This window comes from Rhea pennata, chromosome 19 (assembly GCF_028389875.1).
Source record: "Rhea pennata isolate bPtePen1 chromosome 19, bPtePen1.pri, whole genome shotgun sequence".
NCBI classification, from domain to species: Eukaryota; Metazoa; Chordata; class Aves; order Rheiformes; family Rheidae; genus Rhea; species Rhea pennata.
In genome coordinates this window covers 1,069,147-1,088,937 of record NC_084681.1, presented here as the reverse complement: position 1 = coordinate 1,088,937, position 19,791 = coordinate 1,069,147, and the positions used below count along the sequence as shown (strand labels likewise).

Sequence of the window (19,791 nt, the reverse complement as noted above, 5' to 3'; positions counted from 1 at the left end):
TTATATTCCAAAAAAATAAAGGGGGGGGGGAGGAGGGAACACCTAAGCAACAAACCAAAACAAATAATGTTTAGCCAATGTTTTCCTTTTTCTGTTCTCTTAAGATCCCTAACATATTAGTTATCTCGGATATGTCTTAAAGTTCTCTGAAATTGTAAGGTGTATTTTGGACAGGAATCTTAGTTAAGGTTCTCTTAAAAAAAAAAAATTAGGTAATTAAAATATTGCCATTTTCAGGTGCATTCCTGTATTTTGCCACCTTTTATTCTTTTGTCTGAAGTTCTGCAGCGGGAAAAGTTTCCACAAACAAAAAGGGATGTTTTGGAAATCTGTGTGCACGCACAAGGTCCCCCCACGCACACTGACTACATGCTATATGAAAGATTCATTATCTTGAAGCTTCTAATCAAATGCTTCCCTTTCAATTCACTTTAAATGTTCACAGACCCTGGAGAGGGACTAAATCTGAAAATCCTAACTGAACGTTTCTGATGATGTTAATCTTTCTGTAACTACATAGGTCATGTAGCCCCAGAATCCCACTAGCTGTTATTTCATCATCCTTTAAAAATCAGCCTCTGTGTAAGAAAACTGGCCTGATCAAACCCACAATTCCTAACTTAGTAACTGCTCCAAAACCAAATCACCGACCTCCAAAGTAATAAGCACTAAAAAAAAAAACCCTGAAAGAAGTAAAGCATTTCTTGGTGGAGGAACAAGCGCGTCCTTGGCTAAGCAGGTGGAGTTAGTCTCTGAATCTCAACGTTCTTGTTCCATCAAGCCTGCCTGGGACCTGAAAGGGAAATCACCAATGAAAACAAGTGCCACAGATTCATTAAGGTATTATTTCTCTTCCAGCCAATGCTGAAATAATGCCTAAGCACTCTTATTAGATGCCATTTTAGGGTTCTATATAAGTGACAAGTTTTTGAGATATGCATGACTGATAGCGCCTTCATTTTAGTCACTTCCTCTCATATTTAGATCCTCATTTCAAAACAAAAATGAAGAAGCCACCGCATAATAAATTTGTAACTTTGTTCCTCAATTGGTGAGATTACTATAAAGAGAGGCAGCTTTTTAGCGAACGAAGTCCCTTTTAAAGGATTTATTTGTGCAGTAACAATTAAAGACAATGTTTCCAAAAAATTTCTCCAAATAGAAAATTTAACCAGTGTCTTTGCTGTAAAAAACACAATTCCATGTTAAAAGATATTACTATTAAAAACTGTATATTGGAATCATGCAAAATACATTTTCCCATGAAGAAATACACCAACACATGACGTCCCCCGGCATCACGTGTGCTTCTTCCTTAGTACGCCACGCGAGTGCATGAGAAAGCTTGCACCGGGGCAAGCCAAGCATGTCTACAAGCCTCTTCTCCACACATCCTTTGCATCAAGCCATAAGAAGTTCGTATACAAGGAAACTTATGTCTTGAAAATCTGTCTCCATATAAAATAAGATTCTGTTGTTAGAAACTTGTGTTATAAAAGCAAGCTACCGTATTTCCTATCCCAGGTCTTTCCAAACACTGGGATTTCCTGGCAGGGCACTGATACAGCATACCTGGCCTTTCTAGTCATGATGTCGTGGTATTCTTATTTTGGGAGAAATCATCACTTAACATGGTCTTGCTGCTGATTCAGTAAAAACAGCATAAAACTGATCAAGCATCACATTATAGACAGGCTGCTATAGCCACAAGGGGCACCATCAAAAAGGGAATCCAAATCTATTGGTATCTTAACCATCACCTAAAAGAAGCATTAAACCAGCTCTTAAACTCTATATCCAGTTAAAAATATTGTTCAAAAATTATTATTTTGCAGCTTTATGTTCTTCTCTAGACTCTCCTTCATACCAATACCTAAACTGGAGAAAGAAAACAAAGGTAACAGTGTGGTATTTCTGTCAAAAGTGAAGCAAAGCCTCCTGCATCTCCTCATCCCCAGGGTGTTCATTAACATTCAGAAGAGCAGGCAAAAAAAAAAAAAAAAAAAAAAAAAGAGAGAGAGAGAGAGAGAAAAGAAAAACTCAAACCCCACACTTGCTGAAAAAGCTAGATCCACACAAATGTATAATTTATGAAGAAACTAGAAACTGGAGCAGAGAGACACTGTTCACACCAAGAAGGGGGAGAGGGAAAGGCTCTGTATCAGGATTCTGCAGCCTCTGCTGACTCCTGGTCTATCTAGAAAATTAGCAGGAGAAAATTAGCAGGAAAACTGGTTAACAGCTTCCTCCCAAGCCATGTTCTTGATAACAAAGTCCTGCAATCACATACGTGTTATTTACGCCCATACTACACTACCAAGGACTAAGAAGCACTCTGCAGAATGCGGGAGAGACCCATATTCTAAAGGGACGTTCCCCTGCTGGCATTGCACAGGGGAACCTTGCAAGGGCATTTCACACGTTTGAGAAAAGCCTCAGGACTTGCCGCAGTGGCCCTGCCTGTGGACTTGGCAATGATAAGAAATATTTAACATACGATCGTAAGTAGACAGCCCTTTACTATTTCATGACATACCCACTACGCCCATTCTTAGAGATGATTAATGTTCAACAGTATGACCTGGGAAAAAAGAAAAGCCACAAAACAAAACATCTTACCATTACAGAACTATCTCCATTGACTGAAAAGTAGCTCTCATCGGTGCCTGTACACAGAGATGTCTTTTTAGTATACCAACTCTATTACAAACTCACACAGCCCGAGAAAGGACATCATGCCATACGATGTTAGTCTACTAACATTTCTACAAGCAATCGTGCACTGGCAAACAGGCACTAAAATCCAGAAGAAAATAAAGAAAACTACCTATACAAGGCAAAATAAGTTATTAGAAGTGAAAACATACAAATCATTCTTTCAAGAGAAAACATTCTTCCAAGCAACCTTTTCTGTCTCATTTATTTACTGTTTCCCCTTTCTGGCCTAACACTGCTTTATTTTTCAACATTTTACTAGGAATGTCTGATCCGTGGCTTACATTGTACATATTTATTTTCTATTCCCAAGTTTTCTGTTATAAATAAGTATTCCTCCTTGAAAACAGACAGTAAACTGGCAATGAAAAGTAACAGTCTAGCTAAGTGATCCCATAGACAAATGGGGTTATTTCTCCTCTCTGCTTACCTCCTCACAAAGCCAGGAAAGTATTATACGTCACGGTTATTTGTTCTAGTAATAAAGAGCACATCCTCTGCAAGAATTACAGCGCTCTCGCACTCCCCTCTGACTCCTGTTCAGCATCTATGATGTCAAATCATTACAAATCAAGAAGACTGGGCCCAAAAAGCTGAATAATGCTTTTTTTGCATTTCTAAACTGTTTTGTAACATACTACTAGAGGCTTTAAAGCTTAGTAATACAACAAGTACTAGGACATTCTCCTCTGCCATTAAAACATAGTAGAAATGTTCTTTTCTGCACATCAAGAATACATCCACCTGAATACATTTCAAAAAGATTTTGTCAAAATTAATAAATAAAATATGAGTATTTGGCATGCTTCTAGAAAAACCAATATCCAAAACACTTTCTCACCAAAGGCCCAAGATCAGAACCATGAAAGGCTCTTGTAGTTGGGCTCTTCATTTACAGCATGCTTTGCATGGGGGGAAAAAAAGTACATAGCATTCACAGCTTTGTATTGCATGCAATTAAAATGATTTAATAACTCTGGGTCAGAACTTGCAATACTTAAATGGCAAAATCCGCTTGGTCAAAAAGCACTGGATAAGAATGTGGAATTCAATCCCAAAATCTTTCAGAAATGAGAACAAGCAATCAGAGGTAGTTGTGTCTGTTATTATGCTAAAGAAGTAGAAAGAATTCCCAAAGATTATAAAAATAGAATATTCCTTTGCAGAAACCCTGACAACTCTAATATATTATTAAAACTAACACATTTAAGGATAATTTTTATACGTCGTTTATCCAAATCGTGCTTTATCAGTTTCTGATTTCCCAAATTGCTCGTGTCTCTTTCGAATTTCAGTACAGCACTGTTTGTACTTCTTCCCGCAATGCTCTAGGTGAGAAGCGGTACAAAGCTGTTAATCTAGTCCATAGTGTCTCCGTTTCCTTTAGCTGACTCTACTAATCCGATATTTTCCTGGGGTTCCTTGGCTATGTGCTTTTCTTCTTCCAATTCATTAGATAAGTTACTGTTCAGAATTCTTCTAGCTTTCACATTTTCATTGCTCTCCATGATCTACTCTGCTTTTTGGTTGTTTTTTTTCCTTAGCTTTGACAGGGGTAAGATCTGCTTTGATCTGCAGCTGTATTAGAGAAGATGCTTATTAAAGCTCTTGACATTGAAATTTACATATTATGCTAAAGATCAGAGTTGTTTAAAGACTTTTGCATTCACCTCTTATTTCATTTCTAAACAAAATAGATTTGCAGATGAGACTAATGTAGCCTCCAGCTATTTGAAACCAAAATTAATGCAATTTCTGCAGCTATTTTCAGCCAGAAAAATGATTTTTTTCAGTCAGTGCTTGGGAAAAAAAAAAAAAAAAAGTTTATCATCACAGGGAGCCTAAGTTATTCTATTTCAACATACCTAAAAGTAATTTCAGTCCAGGCTGAAAGACATCTGTTATCATCAGATGCTAAACATTTGTTATAGATTAAATTTAAAAAAAGGATCACAGCTGAGAGAGGCATGTAATTGTTTTATCTTCTAATCCCACTATCACACAAGCAAGTCAGTCATAATGAATTTAGAAGGAATCTTGCATTTTGGGGTAAAATTCCCACCTAACATTTCAGAATTGACATTTCTAAACCTATTACTATTTTATTTCTACATTGCAATTTTCAAGCTGGAAAGTATCTGCTTAATGATTACACAGGTGAACACTAAAGAGGTAAACCAGAATAGTTTTATGCCAGTAAGTTAAAGCTTGTTTCTATGAGTTAATAGAAACACAAGATAAGGTCAGCATTAAATGTAAAATACATGTTGTTACATTATTTGCAAAGCTGAATATGTATGTATCAGCATTAAATACAAATACTATCACTGATTTCCAGACTGAGAAATCCTTATACTCATCTAATTGACTAGCAGACTCAGTTCTGCCTGCTTGTTCAGTAAATTCATGCCTTTCCTAAAGGCTTCTTCTTGGGTGCATTTCTTTATATGTGTTTATACATACTCAGTTCACACTTTTAAACCAGTTAGGTATTCCACAGATAATTCAAAAACATTAACTTTTTTGGTGACATACCATTAAATACTATCACAAGGAGTCCTCCGAACACTGAGCAATAACAACCAAACTTAGTAAATAAAATATTTGCTGTTTTCCATCTGCAGTTTCGGTTGGAGATCACTCTACAACACTCAAAACAGTATTTTCTTTCCTATGCCGCAGGGAAGCTTTTATGTATCGCACCCACAGCTGGCAGGCTGCAAGCCCCTTGCAGCAAGCCGCCTGCTGAACGGGCGTACAGCTCGCTTGGGTTCACGACAGATGAGCCACAGAAGGAGAAGAGCGGCCTGAACTCTGCCTGCTTCCCATTTCGGGCTCTAAGCTGAGTGCAGCAACACTTTGGCCAAAGTGCTTTGAACACCAAGCGTATAGTATCCAAAGCTCAGGCACAAAACACACCAGCGAGAAATGCCACTAGCAGAATTCACAAAGCAGACAATGACAAAAAATTAAGTTTTTGAATAAGCAGACAAAACCTTGAAATTTATGCAAAATGGTACCGAGTTAGAACTTGATGCCCTTTGAGCAATAACTTATTGCATCAAGTTCTAACTCGGTACCATTTTACACAAATTTCACACTACAGTGTGAAAATAAGAGACATATGCCAGTCCTCACAAAACCTCTTCAGCTCATCCGTAACATTTAAAAAGTAAAACATCTAAGAAGGAAGAGCCTTCCATCTCAAGGAGGCTTTTGTATGCAGTATATCGTTATGAAAAAAATCTGCATGCTCCTCCACAGAGATAAAAATACTAGAATGTAAAGAAAAACTTGAATTTAACATTAATAATTCAACACCTCTCCAGGTAGTCTTCAGCCATCTGCAGTCCAAAAGGTCAGTTCTTGCTGTGACAGCACATACTAAACTCCTAGATCAACTCCTTCAAGTGTTTGTTTTCCTTTTTTCAAACCTCTATATTCTGCACTTCTGCTACGAAGTTCCATCAGAGGTTGACTATGTCCAACATGCTCCCTACTTTCACGCCTTTGTTAGCCACTGAATGCAGCTACTGCACAAACTTCAAGAACAGTCAGCAATACTAACACAGCTCCTCACTAAACAGACTAACTGCTGGCTTCACAATTCACTTTATAAGCACTTCCTAAGCTTGGAGATACATTACTACTGTCAATCGATATGCAAGATATACATATACATTTCTATTTACTTGCTCTGAGAACAGCATGCACCTTCTCGGACTGTTAGGGACTAATATCAATAGACACAACATGGCCCAGCAACCTCAGCTTCTGAAGGTGCCCTCAGAGATTAAAGGTAATCATGCATGACAGAATGGCTGTTAAGATTAAAAACTATGCAGTCAAGGAGGCCAATTCACTCTGTCACAGCAAAGCATCAAAATATTATTTTAAAAATACTGCTGAGTTGTAGAGACTCAAAATGGTGTTTTCCTGGTCCTGCTAATCATTCCTTTAAATCAATAATAAATAGTAGAAAGTCAATTATTTTATTTTTACTATCTTTTTGCTTCCTTTATGAAACATGCAAAAAGGATCACCTAAAGACAATCATAGGTCTTACTCCTAATTTGATTTGTGACAGCGAGTTTCCTTCTCACCTCAGCACAACTCTGTCTGCTTTGCATTCTATCCAGCAATTAAATTCTATCTTTTCATCGTGTCCTTTTCAGCACTATCTTTAGAAAAAGCGTCCATCTTCCTATGAATTGACTTACCTCCTTATCTTCCTTTAAAACTATTATTTCCAATTATTCCTGGAAGATTACTTCTAAATCTTTAGCAACTCAATAGTATATGCTACACAGTGTATAACGGGAGTAGGAATCACATTGTCCCCATCCAGTGGAGTCCCTGAGCTATGGCTAACTTCATTAAATTAAAATACGTTTTAAAAATAACAACAGTTTTCTGAGCACAGTGGTGAAGAAAATAAATGAGAATAAAAGGACAAGATCAAGTCAGTTATTTAAACTGAAGAGTTAGGAGAGTAGAGATGAAGATGCCTGGAACTGCTTGAGAGCTGTACCAAACAGAACACTCTCCTCCTGTCTAATGAAACTCAACCAGCTGATCACTTCAAGGACTTTGAATTCTTACTACTGATGTGCCCTGGAAGACTATGAGAGAGAGGCGGAATCACGGAAGAGGAAAACAGTCAAGCTTCTCTTAGAGAAAATTATGCAGTAGTTTGTGCCTCTTCCTGAAGCTTCGTCAGCCTAGATGGAAGTCAAGCCGGGAGCACCACGAGTACTGAACCCCACCTAAATGACAGGACATATGGTGGGCGATAGAGGGATTTGAATCATCGCTTCCTGCCATAGTCTATTCCACACACTTTGGAGGCACTGCTCCTTTTTTCTGTTCTGCAAAGTGCAGCTAGTTTTACTGCCACCTCTCACTGCCCCCAACAAAAGCTGCTTCCTCCTGTAGATCACCATGCCACAACATGGCAAGATTAAATAAAAATACCAAATTAAAGATATTGGTGAGGATGTCACTATGGGAGCCACTGGAACAAAAAGGTAGAAACCTAACAAGGAAAACCTATTTTGCCAAGTGCCAATGATACTGACTTATTACACCAACAACTATAAATCCTCCCTGTACAATAAAAGTGGTTATTGCACTTCACTCTTTCCCTATCGGCACAAATAATATTTACCAGAAGGTTTTGAGTTTTATAAAATAAATAAATAAATAAATAAAAATAAAAATAAAAATAAATTAAAAAAAGGCTACAATAAGAGATCTGCTGCAGAGATTCTTACTTGCCTTGGGTTAAGAAATCCTTCTGATATTCAGAGGAAACTTTAAAGTGAACTGATGAAGTGCAGATCTATGACCCGCTCATATCTAGCAAGCAGCTGAGATCAGCCTGGTCTCTGTTCCATGCCTAAGAGAAAACCAGAAAACTAATAGCACAGCTAGTTCTCAAAAGCCCAGCTGTCCAGGATGAACTGAAAAACACAACTGAACGTATATCAGCTAAAGAAGCACTTGCTCTTCTTTCTACATAAGAAAAGCAGTAAAGCAACCTAGGAATCATTAAGTTATGTTCTAAAAGGGCAGAAGACAAGCAGGAAACCAGGCCAGCTTAAATACCCACTAACCTCTAGTAAGCAAGGAAAGCAAGCATGGAGCGGCCTAGGAGGTAAGCAGCAGACGTCCTAGGAGGTGAGCCCATAGAGAGAGGGCAGCAGCCAGGCCAACGGCTGCTCCTGCCCCGGTGAGGCAGCTCTCCTCAAAAGGGCCCTACAGAGAAAGCGTGGGGAAAGGCAGTGCAAAATGCAGCAACCAGAGCAAGAGGAGTTCAGAGCGATGGGCTAGGTCGGATGGGGAGAGCAGACGTGGTCAGTGGAACGCGTGCCAGCCGGGCAACCTGAGCACACCCTGGGGCATGCGGTGCACTAGCACCTGCCCTTCTCCTGAGCCAGCAGCAGCTCTTCAGGCCTCCAAACCATTTGTTACCTGGTGCACTCTACAGCGTAACTTCACATCAAAGAATATCACTAACACAGATCTGTTTTTGTTAAGTACTTCATTAAATGAGTTATTAAAAGAGACATTTCCAGTACATTCTTTGTAGAAGAGGAGAACATGACAAAATCTTATCAAATTTATGTCTTATCAAGCTTATCAAAATTATTCAGAAATGCCAGTTAAAACTACATGAGACAAAGAACAACCTATCTCCCTCGACCATCAGTGGTCGTACTAAGCTAACAGCCCCCTTCAAAATCATTCAATGGTAGAAGATCAGTGTATCAGCAAGCTAATAAAAAAGATGTATCAGGAAAAAGGAAAACCACCAAACTCCTCTCCATAACCTACATAATCCGTGAAGACAAACAAACTGAAACTGCAAGGAAGCCCGTAAGCCTTGAAATTCCCTATCTACACAAAGGTAGGGAAAGGAAACACAAAAACCACAGAAGCATTAACAAAGCATTTCCTAAGAATTCACATGACCTTCTGTCTCTCAGCCATTGGAACATACAAAATGCCAAAATTTAAAAAAGTGGTAGTTCTCAAAAGAACAGATGTTTCACAGTTTTCTCCATGAGTGCTATATGCGAAGCAGCCCACTGCCATCTGGCTATTTACCACTGCACTACGGTGTTACCAATGTTTATTAACATTTGCCACACTTGAGAAGTTAGAGGAAAAACCTCATACAGCAATATTTTTAATTAAGTATGCAATTTACAGTAATAGTCCAGCAGTTATGTACATATTTCCAGGTGTATTTTCTTTTTGTCTTTTATTCAGAAGCCTTTCAAATTTCTACAAGCATGTTAAACGGGTAGGGGGTGGGAGGAATTAGCCACCACAACATATATGATGTAAGCAGCAATAAACATATATTGCCCAACTCTTCTGCACACACAGTACCATATGTTCAATTACCTATAGTACAGCAACACCAATTTCCAAGTCTAACCTGGAGACAAAAAGTTAAGCACATTAGAAATAAAACATGAATTCTCTCACTGCAAAACCTGAATAGAGAAAGCAAACTTTGAATGAGGGAGGATTAGCTTTTTTCCTGTCATTCCATTTGCTAATGGTGAATTCTCTCTCCATTCTAAAACCATCTTTGCAAGCGATAATATTGTCAGTTCCTTTCCAATACATTACACTGCATTTCTATCACTTATTGTTCCCACTGCAAATGTAATTACAACTAAGTACTCTCAGGGAGCTATTTAACAGAATAAGTGTCCTGGTCATTTCTGTCTACCAAGATACTATAATTTTCACTTACAAAAACTATTTTCTTCCCATCAAATTGGTAGAAGCAGGGATACAGAACTTGGAGCCTTGTAATGCTTAATATACTTGCCTACTTTAAAGGCTGACTTAAGTCAACACGTAAAGGAAAAAAAAAATAAAATCTGATTTGCTTCTAAGTTCCTAAGGGACAACAACAACAAAAACTCAGTTTCCTGGTCATGAAGGATGCTAGGGGAAAAGGAGAATGATCAGATTCAAATAACTAGAGAAAGCATACAGTGAAGTATGTTTTTATTCTGTGATCACTGACATTCCACAAATTAGAATGACCGACACATTCACAGACACAAGGTTTTATCTCAATTTTGCATCTTGAATAATAAAAGAAAAAACATTTGAATGTGAAGTTTGAATGTACCAGAACATCTTCAAATTTTAATCAGAAGTCACTATGAACACAACTGATACAACTGAATTATATTCACCACATACAGAACTCTCTACTAGCACAAATTTGAACATATTTAAGAGTTTGACTTCAAATAGTCTGTTTTTAAAGAATAGTTTCCAGTTTGATTTAAAGACCATGCAGACAAATATATCTACAATTACACATTTACTCTGTATGCTCAATCATCAGAAATAAGTTATATATAACCTTGCAAAAAGTCCTCAAAACAATATTGTGAAAAAAGATCAAATCTTAAATATGCTTGCTATTAGAAACTATGAAAATTAATGGAGTTATTCTAATATACCATTTAAGGTAATTAGGTATACCACAGAAGTTAAAGCCTAGTGCCTTCACATAAAGTACTGAACGGCTGAATCATTGCCTACCTAAGTACAGCCTGATTATAATTGACACAGCAGATGAGGCAATGGGAAATATGAAGCGGAATGTTCATGAGAAGTATTGATTATATCGCCAGTAACTAAACTACCAAATAATACTCATTTTACATTCACTAGCTCTCAGTTAAAGTGAACAAATTCTTGGAATGGGAGATTGACTGAGTTGAAGATTTCAGTGTTTGCTGCTGGTATACCAAGGCAAGATCTTTTCCTTTTAAAATGTGTGACTCTTCAGGGTTGTTAATCAAAGTCCTCTCTGCTTAGAGAAAAACATTTGTAGATAGTGGTAGATACAACACACACTTCCTAACTCCATCCAATCAACTCGCAATCACCTTAATTCAAAATGATTTTTGTTCTAGATAGAAGATACAAATCCATAACTTTGATGATGGTGCTCATTACTTCTGGCAGGGGTTCAGCTTGTGTTTTTTTTTTTTTTTTTTTTTTTTTTAACACATTTGTAAAACAGCAGACGCCCTACACTAGTCACTCAATTCACACACCTTACTGAACAGCAATTGTCACTTTCACTACTACTGAACTAAAATTGATTTCAACTGCTGACCTAGAAGAGAAAAAAATTCACACCATTACCAGTTCTCAGGGCCATACTAACAGTCTATTTTCACATGAAGGAAAGAATGGGGTGTACATACCATTCGTTTAGATCCCACACTAATCTAATGGTTAAACACAGACATAGTTTACAGTCCATGAGCACATATAAGGAAAAACAAAACAAACATTTAAGATGTAATTTCATTATAACTTTAAGCCAAGCTGAAGAAAAGGCTGCTGCCAAAACATGTGGTCTCATCCTCTCCCTCCCCACCAGATTCCTGCTGCCTCATTTCATCGCACAAGGAACACACAATATACTATTCTTAGAGTACTGAAGCTAATCTCTCTCCTCCTCCTCCTAAGGGCAAGCAGTAGCCAAGCTACTACCATTGCAGGAGTGACTGGAAAGTTTCCTTAGAATGAAACACCTATTTCAAACTGAAATAGTGTGCACAAGCTTCCTATACTATCATCCTTCATTAATTTCCTTTTACACATGAAACATTTACCATTCAGGCAGGTAAACTCAGCAAGCTTGTTTGAATTAAGAACATTTGTATGCAGTCCTGTTTTAATCTACATTTCCACAGACATCTGTCTATTCCTGTTCTCATAAAAACAGGATTTAGTTCTCACTCTGCAAGGCATGAGGCAGCTGGAAAAAAATAGTTAAAATAAAACTATTAAACCAGCTTTTTTGCTTCCTACTTTTTTTTAGAAATCAGTATAAGCACAGAGTAGATTATTTAAATATTCTGAATTTAGTAGCAACTTGTCAGTAAAAAATGGTGTATTTGAATTTATTTTAATAAAGTTTCGTGACTTGATTGCTACTAAAGCTGTGAGATTTAATTCAACATACAAAGTATACTTCCAACTCTCCCATGTTAAAAATATTCTTTAAATAAATAATAGATCAAAGCACTGTCACTTTGATGGTATACATATGCCACGGAAGCAGGAGACGAAGAATAAAATGTCTTCAGAGCTGTCCTGGGTGAAAGGGGGGCAAGTGAACATTCTGCTGTTTTATCAAGACTTACCACTGATTACTTTTCTCGTGTCTTCCCTCTGATTATACCCCTATCTTCTAAAGAACCTTCAAGCGCCTATAAAGTCCAACTTTTTTTTTTTTATATAACTACAGAGCAAGAAAAAAAAAGGACAGAGACATTCCATTCCAAAATCTTAGTGCAATCATTTCTTTTAACTATAGTAAGATTAAGATTGTTCTTTAGGAAATGCCAACAAGGAATAGTGCAACTCAAGACTAGTAGGTCATCACAGTGATAAATAAAGGCACGATCCCTCTCTGACTACATTTTTTCTATGATTCACATGAAAAAAATGCTACAGACTCACCTATAACTCTGGTAAATATAGACTTGTTTTAGATAACTTTTGAGAATTTAATTATACATAGGCTTATGTGTTTGCATACAGATAAAGGCTCTCATTCTAAGCTTCGACAGGTTATTAAATTCAAAATAATAGAGTGTTTCTCACTCTCTGAAATACAAACCAAGACATGAGAGGTATAGCCTCTCCAGCCCTCAAGATCTCTTTCAAGAGGCTGCACAGAGTGTCTTGAAGTGATCTAGACACCGTTTTTGGAAAGAGGTGGCACTAGACAAGAAAAGGAAGTTACAGTATTTAAGAGAATGCAACAAACTAGCAGGTAGATGGCAACTAGAGGGAAATTACTACATTTTAATTCCATTAACAGCTACAGACAGGTATCAGCAGGCTTGAATGCTGACCAAAACAAGCATGACTGCAACATAAAACTGATCACTGGGAAATAATGCTCTAAAAGAGACTTTCTGAAGTCAGCCAAAACGACAAAATAATAGGAATAATTTATCACGTCAGAGAACATACAACACAACAATGAAGTGAAATCAGAGAATCAATAGCAACAACAAAAACCATCAGTATACTTCCCAACAGTAAAAGCTGGTAGATTACTGCATACCTTCCCTCACAGAAGGAGGATAAATCCCACCACATTAGAACAGACACTTAAATAGTGCATCCTGGACACCCATGTCTGTGGATTCCTACCATGAACTCTGGAAGGTGCAACTGAAAGAGCTAACCTCCTGCAGCTGGTTTAAATTCTTTATATAGAGAATCTGCACCTTCTAGTTGTTAGGAAGTAAGCCTAAAGTAATTTCTACATTAAGCATCTGAGACAGTGGTTTTTGAAGCAGCCAGCAGCATACTCTTCATAAACTACCTATTAAAGATTTGCCTTACTACTTTTCAACTACTTTAGGATAAAATATTTTCCCAGATTTTACCTATAAAGTAAATAATTTACTTCCTCCTAATTCATTTTCCCATTTACCAGCTCAGTGATCAACAGTGACCCAGTGTCCAGCAACAACATGCTATACTTAATAATGCTTAAAATACGTGGTGCTCTGCTGCTCAAAATGAATGTCATCTTGAAGGCAAGAGGAATATCTAGACAGTGCATACTCTGTTTCGTTCACTGTTTCATTAATATATCATTTAGCATTTGTATTATACTGTAAGATCTATCCTAAAAATGAAGCAAAGACTGTCCTGTGAGCCACATCCTATTGGATGTTAATGATACAGAATCCAGACTACTACTGCTGATTCATGACACACTAAAAACTTTAAAAATATGGTCTTTTTCACTACAGATTCCCAGATTCCCTGGTGCTTCCTAAAAATAATAAAAATAATGCATAATTAGAGCTTCCCAGCCTTCTTTCTCTATCTTACTGAAGAAGGTTCTAAAGCTCCACCAGCTTTTGTGAGCTATTAAACAAATCATAATGGATATAAAAATTCTCCATACATTAATTACACTATTATTATGCTTTATAGTTAAAAAAAAAGGTTTCTGCATTTTTATCAGGTTCATTGGTTTTCTGGACAAACCCGTAACATTTAACAGCTGTTTTCAATTGGCTTATGTGAAATAATAACAGTATGAACTAGCTTGGTCTGCTACCTTGTGTTCATGTAACACAAGGTCAAAACAGATTATATGATTTTATAAACAATTTAGCAGGATTGACCTAACTTCAGTTATCTGAGTGAAAAGGGATGAATGGATGCTTACTAAATGTCCATTTCCTCATAAAAATCTAAATGCTTGGTTTTCAGATCTGTTCTTTCAGTAGTTGAAGTTCTGCTAAGTTTGTCACATCACATCAAATGCTAAAGAGACATCTAACACTAGATAAAGTTAAATATAAGACATACAAAAAATAATTATGAAAAGTAATTAAAAGATAGTTTGAGAATATTCAATATCTCCTTCCCCTCTTTCAGATGTTTTTATGTGCTTTCTATACACTCCTGTGACTCTACTGAAAGCATTTACTCAAAATGAAAAGTTTGGACAAACAGTAATTGATAAAGCTGTCCAGATTCACAGTGACATATGACTAGAACCACTGATCCTTATATAAAGGAAAGTTCGTTTGAAACAAGTAACAACATTCATTTTAGATGTTCCAACCACATCTAGGATTATAAAAATAGAAGAACAAAACTAAAATTTAAGATTTGTTTTATTTTCTTCCTTTATAAGAACAAGACTCTTAGAAACTTTGAGAATGAATTCACTCAGGGCCTGATTTTGCTATGCTCATTCATAGCGAGTAACACACCGTACCACTCAAAACATCACTCAAAGCACGGAAAAAATTCCCATTCCACAGGAGTGAAGACAGTAGGAACTGGGCTGTGACAACTACTGTAACCATTACTCTTGTCATTAAAACGATTTCCTTTGGCTGTAACATGCATGTTAAACACAGGCAGCAATCAAATACAGAGAATACCTCCTTACTTATGCATTAACCTATTGATTATCTTGATCAGGTCAATAACATTCCTCATTTAGAAAAAGACAGCTTTGCAGCTCAGGAAATAAGTGAGCAAGAAATTTCACAGGAACGCAGAGAGACCACTAAAATAGAAAAGCAAACTCATCACACCTCCAGTCTAGTAGAGACAGCATCTCCTCTTTCCCAGAACCCTTTAAAGAAGTCATACCACCAAACTTTGTGTTCTGTGGCTCATTTAATTTGGATACCTATCCAAAGTCTCAATCCGTTCCATTAATGGTCTGCCAACCCAAATTTTCAGTAGATGATTCCACCCAGCCAAACAATTCTGGTCCAAGTAGAGCTACATATTCCCCAGTATTTCTGAGAATTCTAACCATTTAGGTAAATACCTCTCTAGGAACAATTAGATTTGTGCATAGCATCTTCATTCTCATTCATAATGCTTCTGGAAAGAAGATACAGGTAGGAGTTTCACCAACAGTTCTCAAGCAGGATCACAAAAGGGATCATGAGTATAACAGAAATTTAGTTCCTCCCCTAAAAAATAATCTTACAGCCACAACTGGTAAAATAAACATGACTGAGATGTGCTGTAGAACCACTCTAAACAGACATCAAAGGTAGTATTTTCTGTAGCTTAAAATTCACCTCTCTCAAATGTATAAATTTGTTACCTACTTTTTTCATTTTAAACTCATTCCACAGCTACTCTTCATACTGTCATCTCACTTTCTCTGCTCCTTTGCCCTTCTCACATAACAAAAGGGTATTTTTTTTAAAAAAAATGCGCAGCTAAAATATATATAAAATATAAACTCTCTTTGCTTGATCACATCCACAGCCCACTCCTTATCTTCTCTTTTCTGAAGAAAGTATTTAACACTGAGCAGGGACTACACTCCTCTTTACAGTGCATAGTGCAACAGAATCACAGTCTCAGCCGTTCTCTTAACATTACAAAACATACATCATTAAAAATAACTCATTTCAACCCTTAGAAAGATATGAAATATCAAAAAAGTTATACAGGAAGGATTATTAATGAAGAATGGTGTCATAAATGGATTATCATCACATTAGAGAAACTAAAAATAATCTACTATGTTCTAATTGCATGGTAACATGTACAAAAACTTTCAGAAATACTTTTCGTCACGATAAGGATGTTATTTCTTCAAAAAGCTTCAGTCACAAAAGAGAGAAATTCGGAAACACAGTAAATATTCATACACATCCATATGCACACACATACGTGGGCGGAATGCCTCTGAGACCTCAGGAATCCTGTGGCTCAAAGTAGATCCCAAGAACAGACTGAGTGGAGCTGATTATCCTGGACGTTTTTGTTTGTTTTTCATTTAAGCAGAAAAGTTTAACTTGGCACTTAGATGCAGCAGAGGATTCCAGACACCCTAGTAGGGGTATATGTCTGATGCACTATGCTTTATCAGTTTAACAGGCAACATATATTCAAACACGGGAAAAACACCCTGCTATAACACAGTAAGAAATTGATCTAAAATATTTTTACTTCAAAAAATCATATGATCTGTTTTTTATTCTGCAAAGAATGCCTTATTCATATATTCTCCATAACATGTGGATGGCAAACTTCAAAACCTACAAAACTTCCATGTGTCTTCACCACTAGACAACTATAATGACAACATTTATTGCAACTTGTGCTTACACCGTTAGCCTGCTGATCCACAGAGCTCTTTAAGATCTCATTATTATTTTTCTTGAAAAACATTCACCCAAATACCACTTGAAGAACTTAAATAAAGGAGCAAATCAAACAATATAGAACTAGTGATTAATATTTTTGACTTTTTTGCATGTTTATTTCCCCTAATACCACATGACAAGCACACAAACTCAAGGCTTGACTAGCAGATGAAATCTCCAGGGCTCCTTCTGAAAATATTTTGCAGACGGAGCTACAAAAACCCTCAAAGCTCTTCATTCTTCCTCACCACCTCTCCCCCAACACACACGAAGCACACCCTGCCCTTGAGCCTCACCCGGTCCTTCATCCTCCAGCTCTGCGCCAAGGACTTGGAGCCCTCGATCTTCTCACAGTGCCTCTTCTTCATAAAGGCCAGAGGCAAGTTCCAGTCCGTCAGGTCGGACTCGTCCTCCTCCCCAAGCCCCAAGAGAGGCGACTGCAGCATCTCCGACTCCATCGGGGGAGAAGCGCCCGGCAACAAGTGCGCAGCGGGGGCCGGCCCGGCGCTCGGCGGGGCCGGGCAGCCTGTGCCCGCGGCGGGGCGGCTCCGCTCCGGGTGCGCCGGCAGGGACGAGCCGGGCGGGCGCGGGAAGGGCGGGCGGGCGGCGGCGGCGGGCAGCAGCCCCGGCGGCGCCGCGGGGCCCCGGGCCTCCACCGGCGCCTCTAGCCCCGCGGGCCCTGCACTCTCGGCGGCGGGAGCCGCGCCCGGCCCATCGCGGCTCCGAGCGAGCGTGCGGCGTGCGGGTGGGCGAGCTGCGGCCTCAGGGCGAGCGCTGGACGCGGCGGGGCCGAGGCGGCTCGTCCTGCGGTGCCGGGCGGCCAAACTCCTCTCACCCGCACATCAAGGAGGCGGCCATCTTCCTCCGGCCCACAATGCACCGCGCTACGGGCCGCCGCGTGGGACAAGCAGCGCCGCCGCGCGCCCGCCCGGCGTTACCATGGTTACCAGCGCATCCTGCGCCGGGCCTAGCGCTGACAGCGGTGCCGGGAATCGCCGGGGTTTTGTCGGCACCTGCAGCGCCAGCAGAAGCAGGCAAAGGCGCTGTGGTCCCTTGGCTCTCGGGGAAGTGCGAGCGGGAGGACGGGGGGATCCTGCTGCCCACCCTGGGCCTCCGCATCCCCCCCTCTCGTGGCCTCTCCTAGCTGCTTCCCCCGCTCTGTCTGGAGCCATCCGGGGCGAAGCCCTCCTGAGTCTGCGGTGATTTGGCTTCCTGGAACACGGAAGAGACAAATTCCTCAAGTGCTTTTGGGGCCCTGAAAGCAAATGTACAAAAAACATCCGTGTCACTTGTATTGCCATCACCCGAAGCAGCACAGGGCTGATGCCACAGCACACCGAGCCGCTCGGACCACCATGCTCCAAGTGACGGTCCTGATGGTCTTCATCTTAAACAGAGACACAGATGAATCTGTGGTTTCCAGTCCTTGGCCCTGTGTGTCCCGATTTCCCCAAACACGCGCACCTGGAGCACAAGCCCAGTGACCAGTCTAATTTGCCAGTGCTCAGGCCCCATTTCAGTTGTGTTGTCACTCACATTGAGGCAAAAAAAGCAGAGGAATAGTGAAATGGGTCAACACACTTCAACAGATTGCATCTAACATATGTTCACTCTCTATATAAGGAAAAGCAAAGGTATTATTTTAGGAATATATCCTCCTTACTATCAAATAAACTGTATTCGAGACTGCAGGTTAATATCAAATACTACTCTTAAAGGAGTTACTCAGTGTTTGCTCTTAGCAGTAGTCAAGCCACACTGCATTCCTATTGAGATTTTAAATGTGTGTAAAAACTGTTTCAGAGTATAAATCAAACAATATATGTATGCAACTGGATTTGTAGACCCATATTCATTTTCATTAACATTTTCAGTGTGTTCACATTCATGAAATATTTTTAAATGCGAAGATTGTTCTGCACAATAAACTGGAAATGAACATTTCTTGAAGGCTCTGGTCCTGGGTGGCCGACGTTTTCTTTTGTTCCTTTGATTTACAGAGTGAATTGATTTATTGTTTTATGAGTGTTTTATGCTGATGGCTGATCATAACTACATGATTGTTATTAAAATGAATGACCACGGTGTGGAAAGCACTTACGGTTGTGTTTCTGCTAACTGTTAATGAATTCATAATACCAGTGGCAGCTACACAAAACAGGAGTCACAATCTCAACATTTTACCTGAAAAATTACAGCTCGAACACCCAGCACAACTAATCCACCTCAGCTGAAATGCCTGAATGAACAGATGGACCCTTGGGCTGCACAGTGAAGGTTGCTAATCCGAGATCCTGACAGAGCATTAGGGAGCGTATCCCGGAGCCGGTGCCTACCCAGCGAGAACAGCCTGCTGTGCAGCCTCAGGAGCTGCCGGCGAAAATACCTTTGAAGGACACAGCTGCCAGAGAGCAGAAAGCACAAATCTGCCTTACTTCGCATATGCAAAGCTTTTAAATGGTGATTATTTAAGATAAGAACCATGTGTTTTCACAGTCCACTAGGCTGAGTCCAAGGCACATGCTGGACAAACCGTGCTCACTCGTCCCCTCGTAGCTGCTCCCTGTGCAGACACATCCTTCCCCTTCATTTCAGGTACTTCTCTGAAGCTCTGTGCCACTCACTTGAGAGCTTCAGCGTTCCCAGCTCTTTTATTCCTTCCTCTCCTGCATCTCTTATCTTTTCCACATGACAAGTGCTCTTTGGGAAGGGTAAAGGGAAGGGGGAAGAGTCCTCAGAATGGAGCCAGAGCGATGGCTTCGCTGCCTCGATAAGAACCAGCCCGCGAGAGCAGGCTGCCGGCAAGCTTCCCGCACAGCTCTGCGAGTGCATCAGCTCTGACCTGCAATATCCC

The 19,791-nt window shown here is 39.4% G+C and overlaps 1 protein-coding gene across 6 annotated transcripts in view; it reads right to left on the bottom strand.

The window, feature by feature from the left end:
* Window positions 1–17,476, bottom strand: part of RPTOR (regulatory associated protein of MTOR complex 1) — a 153,389-nt gene extending 135,913 nt beyond the window's left edge. For 3 of the 6 annotated variants that reach the window (XM_062591394.1, XM_062591396.1, XM_062591399.1), the window contains exon 1: window positions 17,234–17,475. In XM_062591394.1, coding sequence (XP_062447378.1) covers window positions 17,234–17,395 — 162 coding nt within the window. In that variant the 5' untranslated portion in view covers window positions 17,396–17,475. Of the gene's footprint in view, window positions 1–17,233 lie in introns of all 6 variants that reach the window. The other 3 variants (XM_062591397.1, XM_062591398.1, XM_062591395.1) reach the window with 2 other exon arrangements.
* Window positions 17,477–19,791: the final 2,315 nt, after the last annotated feature.